General features: G+C 43.8%; 1 protein-coding gene across 2 annotated transcripts; it reads right to left on the reverse strand.

Moving 5' to 3' along the window:
• Positions 1 to 132: 132 nt before the first annotated feature.
• Positions 133 to 17,347, reverse strand: EXOSC10 (exosome component 10; the record flags this gene model as incomplete). 2 transcript variants are annotated; one of them, XM_082329294.1, is made up of 28 exons in its annotated part: positions 133 to 420; positions 1,206 to 1,335; positions 1,611 to 1,840; positions 2,026 to 2,137; positions 2,732 to 2,805; positions 4,027 to 4,088; positions 4,579 to 4,747; positions 5,300 to 5,373; positions 5,609 to 5,696; positions 6,174 to 6,248; positions 6,882 to 6,977; positions 7,295 to 7,416; positions 7,579 to 7,657; positions 8,194 to 8,244; positions 8,904 to 9,015; positions 9,804 to 9,854; positions 10,169 to 10,317; positions 10,967 to 11,123; positions 11,842 to 12,032; positions 12,371 to 12,514; positions 12,942 to 13,052; positions 13,196 to 13,271; positions 13,565 to 13,676; positions 14,458 to 14,623; positions 15,046 to 15,150; positions 15,634 to 15,757; positions 16,220 to 16,356; positions 17,186 to 17,347. In XM_082329294.1, 25 exons carry the CDS (start codon positions 17,345 to 17,347, stop codon positions 2,107 to 2,109), a joined length of 2,718 nt encoding a protein of 905 aa, XP_082185420.1. In that variant the 3' UTR covers positions 133 to 420; positions 1,206 to 1,335; positions 1,611 to 1,840; positions 2,026 to 2,106. The 2 variants fall into 2 exon arrangements, with proteins under 2 accessions (XP_082185420.1, XP_082185419.1); XM_082329293.1 differs by having other exon boundaries at positions 1,611 to 2,137.
• Between the last annotated feature and the right edge of the window lie 301 nt (positions 17,348 to 17,648).

The following is a 17,648-nucleotide window of genomic DNA, read 5'->3' on the forward strand; positions in this document are numbered from 1 at the left end:
CGTGGGGCGGGGCCGCCGGGCCCCCGCGCCCCCGGCCAGGGCAGAGCCGCGGCGGCGGGCACAAGAGCAGGCGCGGCAGCCCGAGCGCTCGGCAGAGCTCCGCCGCCTGCGGAGAGGCGGGCGACCAACCGTTTTCGGGGGAAAAAAGTCTCAATTTGGACGTTTTAAGGGCTGGATGTTATGAAAGCAGACGTTCGCAAGCGTTACGGCACGTGCTGCGGAGAGCAGACTTTGGGAGAAATTCACCACGGTCACACCAAGAGCGGTTCTACCACCAGGTTGTGCAAAGATCCTGAACAACTGCTGCATGACAGGAAAACAGCCTTGGATTACGGGATTCCAGCGCTGCAACTTCATACGATTCATAGGCGTAACCAGGTGAATAAAGCCAGTCACTTCCACTAAAGACATTTCTAAAACCTGTGGCAGTAAGCCGCAACTCTCAAAGGGAAAACGGAAAAAGGCTAAAATTAAGATCATCCTTGAAATGTCACCTTGCATGGAATTTTAAGTAGCGGACTTAAAGAAACTACAGAAACTCCAATAATCTCTGCAGCCAATGGGGCTTTTGGCAAGAGTTAGTCGTTCTTCAAGTTACAGAAATATCAGAAGTGGTAAAGCTGACAAGAAGGGCAATTGGCAGCCCCTGCAAATGCACTGAGAGACAATTGCTATTTAACTGCCTCTTTTCAAAAACATTCTCCAACATTCAGCCATGCAAGCAGATTTTATGAGCAGAAAGGGACTCTGTTCTACCATTACAATGCTGCTCGGTTGGCACTGTTCATACTAAGATACCCAAGGAGGAAAAACCCTCCTCTGTTCCTTCCACTCCCCACTCCACCAAAATGCGTGAAAAGACTGAAAACAAACAAACAAAATCCCAAACCTCCTCACAGTCTTTGTAAAATAAAGCCCTCGGGTTAGGAACGGAGAGGGAAGTTTTTACCACTACGCGCTCAGTCCTTGCACCGAGCCCAACAGTCAGAGAAATAAATTCTCTTGTTGCCAAAACAGGTGAGCACGAAATGGAAAATCCTTAGTCAGAAAAGGAAATCACAGAGTAAAGACAAGGCCTTTGGGAAATGGAGCAAGACCCAGTAATCCCGGAACCAGCTCTGCCACCGATTTAATGTGGCTTCAAGCAAGGTCCCATCAGCCCTACCCTTCGGCACTCCCGACTGTTGAACTGTAATGTTGCTTACCTCTTTCACAGCACCGTTACCAGCCTTCAGTTGTCAGTATTTAGAGTAAGCTCTGCTATCCATCCAGCAAATTATGGGCTGATACTCTGTCTACAAAGACTTCAGGATAACTCACTGTGGGTATTTAAAACTATGAAATGTTAGTATAGCTGTACCGAGATTCAGTTGCAGCACAGAACCTCACTGGCTTTCCCCAACCCAATATTGCACTCTCTGTTTTTACCTTCCACCTAATGCTGTTCCTTTCACTCTCTAACTTTATGGTGAAAAACTTTCACTCTCTAACTTCGTGGTGAAACCACTGGTCTCTGATCCAAAAAGTACCCTAACCCTTTCTTCCCCTTAAAATCTTTGCTTAAAAATACACAAACACTGCCAGGTAAACACACTCATTTTTCATATTACCTTGTCTTGTAAGAGATGCGCTGTGCAGTTCAATTTGTAAGCAAGGTCTAACATAAAAGACAGTCTGGCCTTATTTCCTCCTCTGGACTGCTGGGGTTTGAGTCACATCTACTGAATCTCTCTATTATTTTTGTGCTGGCTTTAGAGATACCAAGAGGTTCCTCTCATATTCCACTGACATGCTGGTTCTGGACTTCAAGCAACTCCAAGAGGTGACCAGTTTAGCCTAACTATAGTTTGAGGACACAGGATAAACTTTCAAAATTAGAAACAAAGCAACATGGTGAGTATAATTAGAAAAAGAACCAATGTGAATATAATAAAAGTGAAATCAATTAAGATGTTTTTCCCTTTGGAAAAAAAAAAAAATTTTAATGGGTTTAAAAACATTTATGTACAAAAACTGCTCAATGACCGGTATTTGCCTTCCCATGGTGACAATACTTCTGACGATTATTCTGTTCAGCAGCAACTCCCACAGGTCCTGTAACAAGGACTATCTCTTTGGCCACTGGTGCCTGGAACCCCTGCAAAAGACAGTTACAGGAACACTTCAGCTCTTGCTCTAAATCCATTCTAGGTTGAAAACCTATGATAGGTTACAATGATACTATTGAGAAAGGGTCATGATGCAGACAGAACCTTCCTCCCTCCAATGCTGCTCTTACCTAGTGTTGCTCTTTTATGACTAAATAATACAGAAGGATCAAGTCTTGTAAGCCACAAGTATCTATTCAGAACAAGAATGTTCATATTTGGCAGGACTGTTCTTCATCTTCCTCCCAAGCTAGGCAAATGTTCTCCCCACCTCTACCTATCTTTGTGGCCAAAGAAAGCGACTCCCACATCTATTAACACAAACTTTTACCTCAGCATTTCAAACCTTCCACCCAGAATTGTCTTTGATTGCATTAATCCTGACTAAGCTTTCTCTTTTTTTCTTTTTTTTTTTCCTTATAAACTGACGTCAAGCTGAGTAGGTGTTACGCAACCTCTTCTCATTAAACTTGTGCTTAAGCTCTCACATTCAACAGAGGACAATAGCTATGCTTTGCCCATAGCTCCAGGGCACAGGCATGAAAACACTCCACCGCTGCGATGAGAGCAGGCTGACAACGCACCTATCGGCTTTCCCCGCCAGGTAGGACATGCTTCGGTTTCCAGATTGTTGAAGTTTGTTAGCTCCAGCAAATTTCTGCACAAAAAAAAAAAAAAAGAAAACACCACCACCACAGTGAGATATCTGCCAAATACAGTATATTCCATGAGATTCATGTGCTGTCAGGTCCCTCCAACTTCAAGAAACACTGCTCATTTACACTGTGAGCTTTATGGTTTAGGACTTCTTTACATGCATATGTGCTGAATGCAACCGAGTAGGTGCTGTGCTACTGGTCTAACCTTGACACGTGAGGCACAGCACCCCACTAACAACAAATCTTACCCATCTAGACAGAAAGATCTGCACAGGTTGTCTTAAATTCACAAATCGGTTTCTTTTTTTCTCCTGAAACAAGTTTCAACTGACACAGAAAAGGGATTGCACAGGAAAGCGTTTCCTACGCCATCAGGCATAAACTTGTTCAGCTTCTAAAATACAATTTTTAATGAATCTGTAAGATGCTCCCTGGTACCATTTGCCCTCCAGTTAAATATGCAGGAAGGGAACATGCCCAGGAAAGAGGCTGAAATGCAAGAAATGAGCTTCAGAACTTAAAATTAATGCTCAGGCACCCAATGAGTTCACGCATGGGCACCCTATTACTTCATGCCTGAATGCCCACTGACATCACACATCAGCACCCAAACCCTCCCCGCGTAAGCACTATGCAGGGTTTTAGGTAACCCAGGTCTGCAGGGGAGACCTGGGCTGAGGCACAATGAGGACACAGGAACTGCCCTGTGCTGGTCACAGGTTTCCCTAAGTATGTGTTTGTTTATGTCTTCTTTCTTCTCTTCAGTATCTCAATTAGCAATAAATTAAGTAAAAATTCTCTGAGCTGAGACAATTTTCCTAATGACAGTACCTAGTGGAGACTGCGGGCAACACGCAAACCTGCCATGGCCTGGAATAACTGGACTGACTTTGAGATTTTTGAGAGTGCCTTGAATTTGGTATCGGGAATTTGTGGTGTTGTGCTGTGATCTAAGTGTATGGGGGTGTAGGTGTGAACAATGTATGAAGAGGTGGGAAAAAACAAGAGAGTTGGAGGAGCCCCAAAAAAGCTCTTCCTGAATGGGAAGAGGCTATAAAACAAAGTATGAGCTTGTGATTGGAAGCTGCACCTCGGTACCAAGTGCTGTTAGGGAACATTCTGCAGATCCAGAAAAAGTCATCTGCCTTCCCCAGCGAGTCCCCAGCTGGGTACATGCCATCATCAACATTTCTGCTCCTTCTTTCATGACGTGCCCGTACCTTGCCTGCGTAAGCTTGCTTGGCAGGATCAAATTGTGGCGACTGCTTCGATTTGCTGCTTCCTAAAGGAGACAGGAGAGAAGCTGTCACTAAAATTTGCTGTTGAATGAAAGAACACTCATTCCACGGTGTTCCTCTGACGATAAGGAGGTTTCACTGCAGTCTCCCACATGCTAAAACCCACAACAGTCTCTTTAAGAGTAGGAGATGCTTTTCAATAGATACTTGTTACAAAGGAGTCAAATCTCCTTTGCCTCCTAGTTCCTGGGGTCCAATTAAACAGATGACTCTGAACTACAGAGAAAAGCAGCAAAATATGAATCCACAATCCCCGTGGCTGACGGCTTCAGGATTTTGTTTCCAAATCAGAAAAGGGATGCTAAACTGTACATTCCCCATGTTAATTTCTTTTAGTATGTCCCCACTGTAAGGTAAGTGCATTGTAACAGTTTGTACTGCCTTGGCACCTACATTCACACACAGCCTTCTCAGGGCTCAGCTGGCAACATTTTCCACAGCCTGCAGCACTCTAGCAAGAGATCCAGATCTTACCCGCAAACACTTTGAAGTTGGACTTGCTGTAATCAAAGGGAGTAAACTGCTTCGGTGCTTCCAGCTCCTCTGGTTGCTGGGAGGCTTTTGGCCGTTTTTTCTCTTGTTTTGGCAACTCTGTTCCCGTTTCACTCATGACTCTCTCCCTCTTCTTATTAGCTTGCTCCTGCTGTGGAAGCAACCCACAGAACAGAAACAAGGACAAGTTCAGGAGAGGAGAATGAAACATCTCTGTGTAGGCATGAACGCCAGCATGCAGATGAACTGCCCAATGGACCTAGGCCCCAGTGACAGCTATTGCCTTTGGCAATAATAGTGTGGGGAGAACGCCCTGTGCTCTTCTTTGGGCCTAAACTGCTTTTATTTTTCCCCTTACAGCAGGGACTTTTCAGATGAAAAGCCAAGTTGTCATTCCACAGGACACTAGAGGCTGAGATCTGCTGTGGCTCCACAGGCAGATTTGAGGAAACCCAGGCAAGCGAGGAGCAGAGAGGTGCAGCTGTGGAAAACATTCCCTACTCAAGATAACGGAGGGATGCGAGGATTTGCACAGCACAGTTGCTAGGGGCCTAATGCTACACACAGGGCAGAACCACAGAAAGATGTATCAAAAGACTGTCATTCAGGTATTTCGGAGTTATAGGGCTCAGGGTTTCATTCTGAACTATGTCATAAAGGTCAAAAGGGGCAAAGGCTGGAAGTAGGGAATTCAATGACATACCATAGCTTGCTGACGAACAGACACAATATTTTCTGTTGCCTCTTTATACACCTTCTGTGCCTGGTCACGGGCAGCTATGGAAACAAACGAGCATTACTGTAAAAAGCAGGAGTAAGTTACTCAGGAGCTTAGAAAAAGCAAGCAAACCAGGTTGTAGCAAGTCTCAAACTAAACAGTACAATCTCTGTCAAACAATCTCATCCATCAGGAAATCCATCATGTAAGGTTTTCTTGTAACTGGGAAACAACCCATGTGTATTGGGAAAAGCACGCTAGCCGATGCATTGAGGAAGGTAAGAATGGCTGTACCTGACTGCTGGGCTGCCTTCTTTTTGGTTTCATCTTTGGACTCCTTCTGTACTTGTGTCTGACTCATCAACTTCCATCGATTGCTGATCTGCAATGAAAAAAATTACCTGGGATCACCTTCTTTGAAGTTTTATGGCTTTAAAAGGGAGTTTATAAACTTGCTACTACATGCTGGTCTTCATTAAGAGTACAAAAGATCAAATTGGATTGTAAAAGAGATTAAGATCTGCTGCAGCAGGTAAAGTAAAACCATGTGCTTTAAAAGTTCTGAGCTACAAACAAGCCATGAGAACAAAGGCAGATACAGACTTCAGTAATAGTTTGTAGCTTTGACAGACAGGGAATATACAGTGGAATGTCTCCAATCCCTGGTTCTTCGAAGGATACGAATGCTACAGAAACAATGAACTACAGATTCAGAAACGTGTCAAGTCTCTCAAAACTTAGATTCTTTTTCTAAGGAGAAAAAAAAAAAATCCTATATTGCTGAGGTTCCCAAAGGAAAATAATCTACTTATTCGTTTCTTTAGTACTACTTGGCAGGAAATTTCAGCACGAGTCTTACTTCATAAATTTTTGACGACGGGTCAAACTTTGCCGATTGTGAGACATAGGCAGGATTCTGTTCTGAAGGTAGGTACTGTAGAGAGGAAAAAACCATTTTGCTTTAAACACAGCACATGACATTTAGCTCATTGCTAAAATGCTACTTAAAATGTTCCAAATCAAAAGTTCATATTTAAGAAACATTCTACAGATAGATCACCTTTTGGAAAAAGAAAAGTTACCACAGCTATGGCCAAGAGAAATGTTAAAGAAAAACCAAACAAAAAAACCCCCAAAAATCAACCCCCAACCACACACCAGAAAGTTATTTTCATATTATTTCCTAGTAATTTGCCGCTCCAAATCTATAACAAAGTATTCTATTGTTCTTCTGATTTATTAGAAGAGTAAAATCAGCTCACTAACTCTAGCCATAGACATGAAAATGTGATGCAAATTAAAAAAACCTCAAACTTGCTTTAAAAAAACCAGCGAGTGATCTGTTTACTATGTAGAAAGACGTATATCTAAGAGGCATTTCAATGTGTTTTGAAAACAAGTCCACACGTGTGTGCTTTGCAAGAAGGACAATCTCTCGATTTCAGTACGAGAGCAGCAGCTGATGCTGCATCAAGCTCTTTCAGATATGCCTGGAAAAACAGCTCAGAGCATCCTCTGCACTAGGTAGTTTATGAGTCCCACTACAAATATGTATTGGAGCTTTTACCATTCTAAATGGATTTTCAAAGGACTCCATTATACGCTGAGCTTTCTGCTGTGCAGTGGTCAAAGCCTTCTCATTTCCTTCATCTTCATCACATTCCTAAAAAAAAAAAAAAAAAAAAAGGAAGAAATATTAACATTAATACTCTTTGGTTTTGGCTACTGCTGTTTCATGCATATTATTTCTCACTCTATCTGAAACTCCGCTGATGGCAGCAGCCCTCCAAAGAGATGTCATTAACTCGCTGGCCTCCTAACCTTGTCTTGGTTATGCCATATGCTTGACAGCAAGCCAGTATCATTTCCATGCATGTCCCACCTTACTCTTTCTTGCAACACTTTCACACAGATTTATCAGATTATTAAGTACGTTTTCTAATACTTAAATACTGACACTATCACAAACACGTTGCTTACGCTGAATATGCTGACAGTGGCAGTAGCAACAAGACATGTTGACTCTGGCTGAACATCCTGAATATTCATTGTCCTCTCACTGTCTGAAAAGAGACAACCGCGTTCCAAAATAGGTGCAGGCTCTACGTGAAAAGGAGACAAAATTTTGATTAGATACTTGTATATTTTACCGCTCTTTTGTGTAATGAGGTTTCAGTGAAAGTGTCTTCAGGGCTGCTTATTTCCCCATGTCAAAGCCACATCATGTCATTATTAGCACAGTTTTTAGGTTAAGTGCAAATTACCCAAGGCAGGGTTGTTCTGAAAATCATCCATAGGAATCCGGGAACTGTCATGTGGTCCAAAGAAGGTATTCTCCAGCCTCTGCAGAGATTCAAATTACAAACACCATTAATACACTACTCTATGAATCTATAGATGTTTTCACGCATTGCAGAGACACATCAATGAAAATTCAAATAAAAGGGTGAAATTCAGACACTAAATATTCTTCATATAGCTCACCTGCCAGAGCACATTGCATCTGGCATCAAAAGGAGATCTGTGCAAACACCCACTGGCTAATTCATACACACGAGGAGAGAAAACGAGTCAGCCTTAGAAACTCATCTGAAACTTCTCTTCTTACAGATCAGTCAATATAGACTAACGCACATGAAACTGTCCAGCAACTAGAGCGTTTGCTGATGAAGCCTTAAGTGCTGCTATTATGGTGGTTTGTAAAATACCAATTTACAGCTGGTAATGTGATGAGTCTAGCACAGAAAAGTTACATTAAGCTAAAGTGGAGTGACCTGTAAAATGGATGAGAACAATTTATTAGAAGCTAGAATTTTGCTACATTTGTTTCCGAGTTTAAGGCTTAAGACATTAGGTAACAAGTATTATGCAAACAGTACCTCAGGGCTGGACAGAGGTGCTCTCTTCTTGACTGCCAAAGCGATCTCTGACTAGAGTGGGAGAGAAAGATAAGTCACCTAAATGCACCTGCCCTATTTCTTCTAGGTTGGCCTCCTTATCAATATTTTCAACACATTTATTACAAGCTAGCAGGTTAATAAAATTACATTCTTTCCTCTTCTCCTGCTGACTACATTTAAACACCCCACACAGAAAGGACAGGGTCATGCTCACAAATGGTTTTGTTTCACTAGAAGAGGCCTGTATTAATATTAACATTCTGATAACATATTTTAACTAATGAACCTCTTACACCTAGGCTTTTTTTTTCGCTTCACCATAGTTGTAAAAGATTTATGAATCCATTTACATGGCCAACAAATTCCACAAGGTCCAGTTCTTCCTCACACAGGCAAACATGATGTGCAATGTAAGACAGACAACTGCACCCTGTTCAGGTAGTGTCTGTTCTTTTACTGCTCTAGTTCTCCAGGAAACTACGCTGTGTGCAAGCTGGTACACAGCAGACAATAGACAGGCAAGAAGAAGTTGCAATATATCTTTCAGCTCTACTACAGAACACTATATTCACAGTGTTCAAAAAGCAAACTTCAGCACATACACATCATCATAGGTCACCGTTTAGCTTCAGTCCCTGACTTATGGAAAGCAAGTGATGAGTCTCTTGCGTGGTACGAACTACTCCTACCTTGACAAGAGGCATCTCCCGGGCCTGCTGAATGAGAAGATGCAATTCATTAATCTGCTGGCGAACTAGTGGTGGGACTGGATTACAGCAAGCAATGATGCCCTGGGGTTCTCTAAAGAGAGATGAGAAAAATTCAGTGTGCTGTATTTATGGCTGATATGTTAGCCATTTGCATTCAAAGGATGTACAACCAGACATAACCACGGTCCTGACTGTGACAGAAAAAGACAAGTCAGATTAATCTGTCAGAGTTTATTCTCTGTGATGAAAAATTCTTCCATAGCAGGTTTGTGCAGATAAGGAGAAACCATTAACTCAGCTCTCCTCCCACTTATCTTTTCTGTTGTCTGTCTCTCTGTCCCCATCTTCATTTTGTTCCTTCTTCAGCATTCATCTATGGAAGTTGAGCCCAGCAGTGGACTTGCATTTAAAGATGCATTTTTTTTATTCTCAAGTATGGATGTTAGATGATGAGTGCCAAGTGTTTGAGGAAAATGTTGTATTAATTGCGTGTTTTAAGGAATCTGCCCCTTAGCTCCCCCTTCCGCCCCCAATCCCTTTAGAAACGGAAAAAAAACCCAAATAAATGTTATGGAGGAACTCATCCCTCTCTTGCTCTGTAACACTGCAGGAATCTCAGGGGAGATGTGTGACATATAGCAATGCAAAGGAATGTGTTTTATTAGTGGAATAAAATCAGAGAGATATATCCCAGAAGAATCTTGGGAGACTTCTGAAGGAGTATTGCTATTTATTTCTCTTCCAAACTGAAGAACTATAGAGAAAAGCAGTATTGACAGCTGGAAGGAAGGGACCAACTGCAGAAGCAGTTACACACTAGGAAACGACTTGCTGGTTATTAAAATGAAATGAGACTCCTCAAGGGTGAACAAAACTTACTTGGGCAGCTCCTCTGCTATCTTCAATAGCATATGATTTGGTAGCACATATCTACAACACAAAGAGGTGGTGTGAATGTAACAGAATACTAAAAATTCTTAAAAATACCTTCAAAGTGCACAAGTCTTCCCCAATTAAGGTCTGAAAAGATGAAATCAGTTAAAAAGAAATTAAGTAGGGCTGATCTAGATACCTGTAAGAATTTACTGCTAACATAACAGGACTTCTGTGTAAAAAGCAGCCTGAGGTAGTACACTAATTTCTACAGGTAACAAAGTGGTTCCACCTCAGGGGGGAGGAGAGGGGCACAATCCAAGAGACTCACTGAAGTATTAAGCCAGTGTCCGTAACAAAAGACTTCCTACCCTGTACTTTCATCCTCTTGACGTGCCATCTTGTCTCTCCATGCAAACAGCAACCTAAATGCTGCTAGCTGCTGTGTGTTGAGATGTTTTTTCTGCCTCCTGTAGAGCTCAAGGTAGGATTCATCTGAAAAGAGGGGCTTGATGTATTTCTGGACAGGAAAAAAAGAAACACTCATGATCAGTATCAGATTTGTGCTTTCTAGTTTGCCTTGCTTCACTGAGACAGACAGAATCTCACACAGACATAAGGGGACTGAATAAACTCAGGTACAATGTGTCTTGGAGCTTTTGCCCTAAACTATCGGTAGGAGCCTATCCCTGAAAAACATACATCTCATCCATTTTTAGGGGAAAACCATCCTTGCCAACTCCAGGAGCAGCTTTAAACATATACTGTCTTCACGCTTTACTACATTAAACAAGGTCTACTTTCACAGTGTCTTCCACAGGCACAATATAATTATCTCATAATGCAACTCCAGCTAGACTTTGAACTTCTAGGAACGTCTGGCAGAACTGGAAATGTAACCTCTCTCTTGGGAAAGACACACCTGAAAGCATCAGGAGGCCAAGGAGTGCCAGCATTCAAAAAACAGGAATAGGGCATCTGAATCTAAAGATTTTAGATAGTGAAACAAGTGACTGCACACAACTGAGTCAGAGTTTACACAGCTGTTTTCAGACACACAAAGAGGAAAAAAACCTGCATCTATGCAACAGACGTAGGACAGGTAAAGGACTTTCTGTCCTACTCAGCCCATACTCTGATCCGGGTAATCCAACCAGGTGAAGCTTTACCTTCAGGCAGATGTCCTTGCTGCGTTGCCACACAACCTGCAGCTGAGTGGGCTGCTCGTTCCCTCTCTCCCACAGCGCCTCCCTTACTTTATCATAGATGTAGAGCAAGTAATGAGTGTCATCACGGGCATACTGAATCATTTCTTCTGGCAAAGGGCTAGAAAAAGAGCCAAAATTATACTAATACATTTCAGTTGCCCTGCCAAACCCTCACTTTCCTCTTGCAAGGCATATTAGGGCAAACTGCACTTAAAACATGCCAAAAACTAATACGGAAATTCTTCTGTTTCCTTACTGAAGGAGTTGTTGGGCAACAGCAGTAACATGCTGTGCACTGTCCAATTCAGATGGCATCTTGTTCACATGCTGGAGAGCAGGACTGCCATGTAGCTAAGTCAGATGGCAGAACTGCTTGCTATGGTATTTGTCGTAACTATTCTCTCTCTGCAGAGCCTACATTAAGTAGACCTGGGACCTCTGTGGTGTGCAGGGTCCATCTGCATAGCCAAGCTCATTGCTCCAACCTAGTGCAGGTGACTGAATGTTTTTGTGGGGGCTCTAGAGGAGCAAATACTGACTTTCTCCATAATACTGCAGTGGTTAAGCACTGTTCCTAAGAAGCAAGCTTCCAGGAGCTTTTCATTACTTAATCTTTCCTGATCTTCCCAAAAGAACACATTTTCTAAAGAAACACGGGAAAATATAACACTCATAAAAGAACTTAAAGCACAGCCAGGTAAACACTGTGCTCGTTCACTTTGAGACTAACCTACAACTGTGGGGCTTGCAACTAGAAACATGCTCCTGCTCTAATAATACAAACAAGGATAAGTGCTACCTTGCAGCTCCAGCCCATTTAAGGGGTCAGTTTTTACCGTATCCTCCAGTCAGCCAGCTGGTACTGCTTGTCAGCATCTACATTGCAATACAGCTTTAGCAAGTGGTCCAAAGAATGCCTGCCAAGATTGAGGAGACGAGCAGCTTGGTGAGTATCAAACATGTTCACCAAGTACAGACCAAAGTCTTTTTGCAGCCATTCCACATCTGAATCAGCACCATGAAGGACCTTGAAAAGCAAAACAAATTGAGAATGATATGAAGAACATTTCTACTCCAGGCTGGCAGTGCTGTGGTTTCACATTCATGTGTCTAGGACCAGATTTCTTTTCTCTCTGTCCTTCGCTGTGAAGTGCAGAACTACTAAATAAGTGCACTTGGCAAGTAACTCCCCACTTACATCAAGGAAACAGGCACGTGAACAAATTACAATGGAAACAGAGCCAAGTGACCAAGACAGAGCACACAGTGTGCTTTTAACTATAATAAAGCTTAAACTAAGGGGAGGGAGGGAACCCAACAAAAAAAAGGAATTCTGGTGGTAAATTGGTGAATTTGGCAGCTGACCTTCACAATTGCAGGGTCTGTGAAGGTCTCGTTGAGAATGTTCATGTCGCTGCGCAATTCCAGTGTATCAATAATGAAGTCTTCTGTTCGGGTGGAAATCTGCATCAGGCATGTCAAGCCCAGGAAGCTCCTGTAGGAATGGTGCTGAAAAACATGGAAGAGAGATGTAAGCTAGGATCCGTTACAGAAGTAATACTATAAAACAAAGAGCACCCCAAGTGAAGGAATAAAAAGTAACAGAGGACTTCTTAAAGAAAAAAACAATTGGATGAGCAAGCTTTCTCTTTGCAGTCACTAACGTGACATAAAGAAACATGGGATGAATTGAAAGACCAAATTCAGTATCGAGTGTGCAGCCAGTACCACCATTGGAAAACTTACAGTATTGACACAGATTAATTCAACCTTCTAGATAATAGCTGACAGGTTGGGGTCATGGTCTGTCTTTTCACGTCAGAAAGTACAAAAAGCAGGAGAAAGAAGACTACAAAACAGACTAGAAGAATATAATGGTCTCCTAGGTACTAACAGTACACACGGAACTTTTAAACAGAAAAGGCAATCTGATTACCTCTAAGTCCAGGGCAAATTCTTTACAGTTCATAAGCTTTTCATTTAGTTCTACGAGCTCATCCAGTGTGGTGATAAAATGACAGGGTGTTTCCTTGATGGGCCTGTACATCTGGCAGAGCAAATTATTAGGCATGGTATGTTCTCTGTCAATTCCCGCCCCTGACCTCCACCCTCAATCCTGATATTCGTCAGGTACGGCTGGCTGTAAACTTACCGCATCTGCAGTAAGTTTAATTTAATGTGGGCACCAACCTGGGGTTCTGGTTTCTTGAGAACTCCATCTGGTGGAGAAAAATGCTCCAGTTCATACTGGTAAGGGTGAGCAAACCTGTGGAAATTAGGAAGACAGGCACAGACTAAATTTCAGTCATCTTTATAAAGCCAGAGTACAAGAGACTTTGAGAGCTATGGCAGTTTCCCTATTGAGTAGAAATTTTGTCTCTTATTAAGCATAGGTTTAAAATAACTGCAGATGTCTAAAGCAAATCACACGCAACGTAGTGTGCAGACGCAAACACATGCAGAGCTGTCACACATGAATAGCATCAGCACGACGGGACCATACAAGTGCATGTTCACCAATGGTACTCCAAGCACCTGGCTGTCAGTTTAATTTCTTACATGTCTTGCTCAGTTTGCTGCGTCCTCTGCTGGTGTATGAAGTCTGCCAAAGCAGCTGGTACATCCAAGTCTTCAGGGCGCTCCTTTCGTTCCCGTCCACTTTTTGTGAGGGCTGAACAACCAATATGGAACAACTGGACCGGGTCCCACACATAACATGTTCTCAGCCTACTACTCTCTCCCCTCCACCCACCACAAGATCCTATTAAAATCATAAAGTATCAAAAATCTTAACAATTTAGACCTGCAGCTTTTGCCATCAGCAAGATTTCTGTCTGCACCTCTAATGACAACTCAGTTACTAGGTTTAACCAGGCTGTTGTTAAGCAAGATGCAAGGTGGTTCTGCTCAAGAGCTTGGAAGGAGATTGAAAAATCTTCAGAAAAACCTTTCAATCATTCCCAGTTACTAAAAGTACAACCGCATCAGTGCAGACTACGGATGAATCATCATCAGCAGAATGACACGTTGCCGAGACAGGATGTTACACTGGTGGCTTTGATAAAGCACCCAAAGCAAAGGTAGGTCTAACCAAACACCTAGTGCTCCTAATTAGAAAGAAGTATATCTGTAAAGCCAACTAGACTAGTCAAGACCACTTCTGGTGCCAGAGTGACTCTCATCACGCACATTCAATGGTGGTAAAGAGAAGCAGCAGAATATCTGTTTGGAACAAATTATTTACTGTATACCAACATGAAGATACTGTATGCTGACCTACCCTTACATTGCCCATATGTAAACAACAGCGTCACAGAGCTTACTGCATCTAAATGGTCAACATCTCTCGCTGTTACTTGTTTTTACAGTCAATGATTTCTCCTCTAGACTTGTCTGTGAGGGCAGATTTCTGTCAAATACTCGCAATACCCAACAAAAAATAACCCCCTTACCTTCAGGCAAAGGTTTCAAAGCATTTGGCTTGATAAAAAGTTTAGGTACAAAGGGAGTGTTGGAATTGTCAATCTTTTCCCGAAACTTTAGCTGTGGTCGAGAGATATTCTTGGCATGAAGCAGTCGGAAGGTTTCAGATTGAGTTCTTTTGTGGGACTCTCCTGCCTATTTAGAAAAAGGTAAACCACAGGTAAAACTCACATGACTTAACAGATGTTTAGTTTCTTTTACTCAGCCTGACCCCATACTCAGAGGAATAAAGTTATACCCCAAACTCTAAAGCGAGTCACTCTTTTGCAGTGAGTTCAGCACCTAATAATGAACATTCTTTAAATCAGGATCCTGAATTCATATGCATAAGCAAAAGAAAGGCTATTGTGTACATGAAACTGAAACAGCAATAGAAAGCACACAGAATTCAGAATCAAGTTTGAATAAATAGGAAAAGGAAAAAAAGAGGGAGGAAGTTAGGACATGTAAAAAAAGCGATGGAACGTTTAATTACTCAACTCCACTAGAAAATCAGTAGTGCCAATGCTGGGGAAAAAAGCTAAGATAACTCAGCAAACTGAGCGCAGAGGCCTCACCTTGCGGTTCCAGCTGGAAATGATCATCTGTGGGGGCTGTAACCCAGCAGGAAGAACTGGTTGCTGGTTTTTGTTCACTCCTGCTGCTTCATCCAATAAAATACCCTAAATTCGAGAAAAGCAAGGTGAAAACCAAACACCTGTTAAATTACCATGCTCAGCCACTCTATTCAGACTGAATAAAGAAAGTCACACAGGTAGATACCTCCACAGCCATTTCCCCCAAATTCTGTGCAACATGAGACAGACTAATGCGGGAGGATTATGTTGAACGTCAGGGGTAGGAAAAGTTTCCTCAGCAAAGCAGCTCTATGAATTTACAGACCTGTTCCCAGTTGTATTCATTCTCCTCACAAGTCACGTATTACCTTCCTTCCCTTTGGGCCATAACCCATCTACCTTAGCTGCTGTGACCACTGGCCTAGCACATGGAAATGTTTTTAAAATAAAAAGGAAAACTAGCAGATTGAGGAAACACTAAACGTAACTGCAAAAGCACTACACTGAAATTCTTGCACTAAAAAAAGAAAAACACCTTGCAGCAACTGAACAGTTTATAAGAACAACATCCAGAAATAATTTACTTACCACTCTTTCAAGAATGATGTCATTGGAGTCAACCAGCATATCAAATTTATCTTCCAGCTCTGTCACTTTGCTGCGATCTTTCATGTGGCTACGGCAGCCATGGTATTGCATCACCTTGCTCATGCTTTCAAAAGAACAGTACAGCTATTAGCAATTTGAAAGCAGGCATGCTGAACACTAAACCGTCCAATTCTGCTCGGCTTTCTACATCTTCCAAGTTTGAAAATAAATATATGCAGTACCTATAGATAACATTATATGAGCAGTGACTAGAAGGAATATCTATACAGTTTAAGTGTTAGAATTAATTTCTTACAGACCATGTGACTTTTTAAATAGATAATGCCTAAAGCGTTTTATATCAGCCTCTGCTCCCTGCACAGCTCTTTATTCAAATCATTACAAAGGCCCTCTTTCAACTTGTTACTTAAACTGTCAAGTGCTAGAAAAACTAGCTAAAATCAGGTATGTGAAATAAACCATCTTTTTAGCTACAGCAAGTTTGGAGTCTCCAAAGAAAGGTGCTACCTTCTGTTTTGGATTGGAAGCTATTAGCAACGGCCCAGAGACGCAAATGCATCCTTACCAGTGAAGGAGACGGTCACCCTGTGTTTCACAGTACGCCCGGAAGCCAGGGAAGCTTCGGTAGAAGTCATACTCATCGCCAGGCTGAGGAAGCCCATTAGATGCCTTTGTGGCAGCCACCACTGTGCCAAGAGCATACTGTGCAAGAACGTCACGTTATGAGCATTTTTTCAGCATTTTGTTCCTCCATTTACCCAGGATACTATGTGACAGAAATGCATTTCGCCTAGCCTGTTTGAACTGCGTGGTTCTAATATGCAATACTATGGGACTTTCTAACACGAGTAAGTTTACAGTCATTTAGTTCATGTTGTCTATTCGGAGACCTTTAAAATAATGAAAGTCTAGTAACAAGAACAAGACTTAAAATTCAGTCTAGTATTTAAGGTCTGAAAGAAAGCTTGTTACATCAGCAAAAATACACATAACTGCTTTATTATTTTAACAAAAAAAACCCCAACCCTGCAATGCTTCCTGCTTGAGCACCGCAGGCGTTCCCTCTCTTGGAAGCAGCAACATGCAGGGGTGAAACACAACGTGGCTGATGCCGAGATCGGCAACCCAAGGGGCAACGCCCATCGCCACACGCCCAGCAACGGCCCCAGGGGGGTCCCCGTTCCTCTGCATTTCACGGACTCGCGTCAGGGAGGCGGCAAACCCCCACCCCGGGACGGCGCGCGTACCGCACTCTGCTCAGGACAAGAGGCCCGAGCCCAGGGCGGTAACAAGGCCCCAACGCCCCGCTCCGGCCCCCGTGGGAGCGGCCCGCACCCTCCCTGCCGCGCAGGGCGGGGAGCGCCCACGGGGGGCTCCTCACGGGTGGCACCTACTTAAGTGGGGGTCCTCAGCGGCCCCCACAGGACAGAACTACAGCTCCCGGCATGCCCCGAGCCGCGCACGGCACGCCGGGAGCGGTAGTGCACGGCGCCCGCCCCGCTCCCCCCTCCCGGGCACCGCCGCCGCGCACCTTGACGAAGGCGTCGGCGTCGTCGAAGCCAGGCAGCACCGCCGCGGCCGGGCTGCTCCTCTCCGCCTCCGCGGGTCGCCCCGCCGCTCCGCGGCCCCCCTCCTGCCCCGCGGGGCTCTCCGCCGCCGCGCTGCCGCTCCCCCCACCGACGGCGGCCGCCATGTTACCCCCGCAGCCACGCGACGCTCAGACGATCTCGCGAGAACGCGGTCGGCGAGGCGGCCTGAGGGGGGCGCATGCGCACGGGGAGACGGCGCCAGGGCTGCCCTCTGGCGCCCCCAGGCGGCGTGGCGGAACAGGCCCCTTGGTGGGTGGGTGGGAAGGAAGGGGGGCCCCGAGGTTGGGGGTGCCGATGGCCACCCCGCAGGGCTACAGGCACTCGTCCCCCACAGGCACCCACCAGACAGAGCAGCCCCCATGACAGCCTCACCAGCGCCTGGAAAGGGGCCAGGGGCACTACGGC

This window comes from Platalea leucorodia (genome assembly GCF_965183815.1).
Source record: "Platalea leucorodia genome assembly, chromosome: 17".
Classification (NCBI taxonomy): Eukaryota; Metazoa; Chordata; class Aves; order Pelecaniformes; family Threskiornithidae; genus Platalea; species Platalea leucorodia.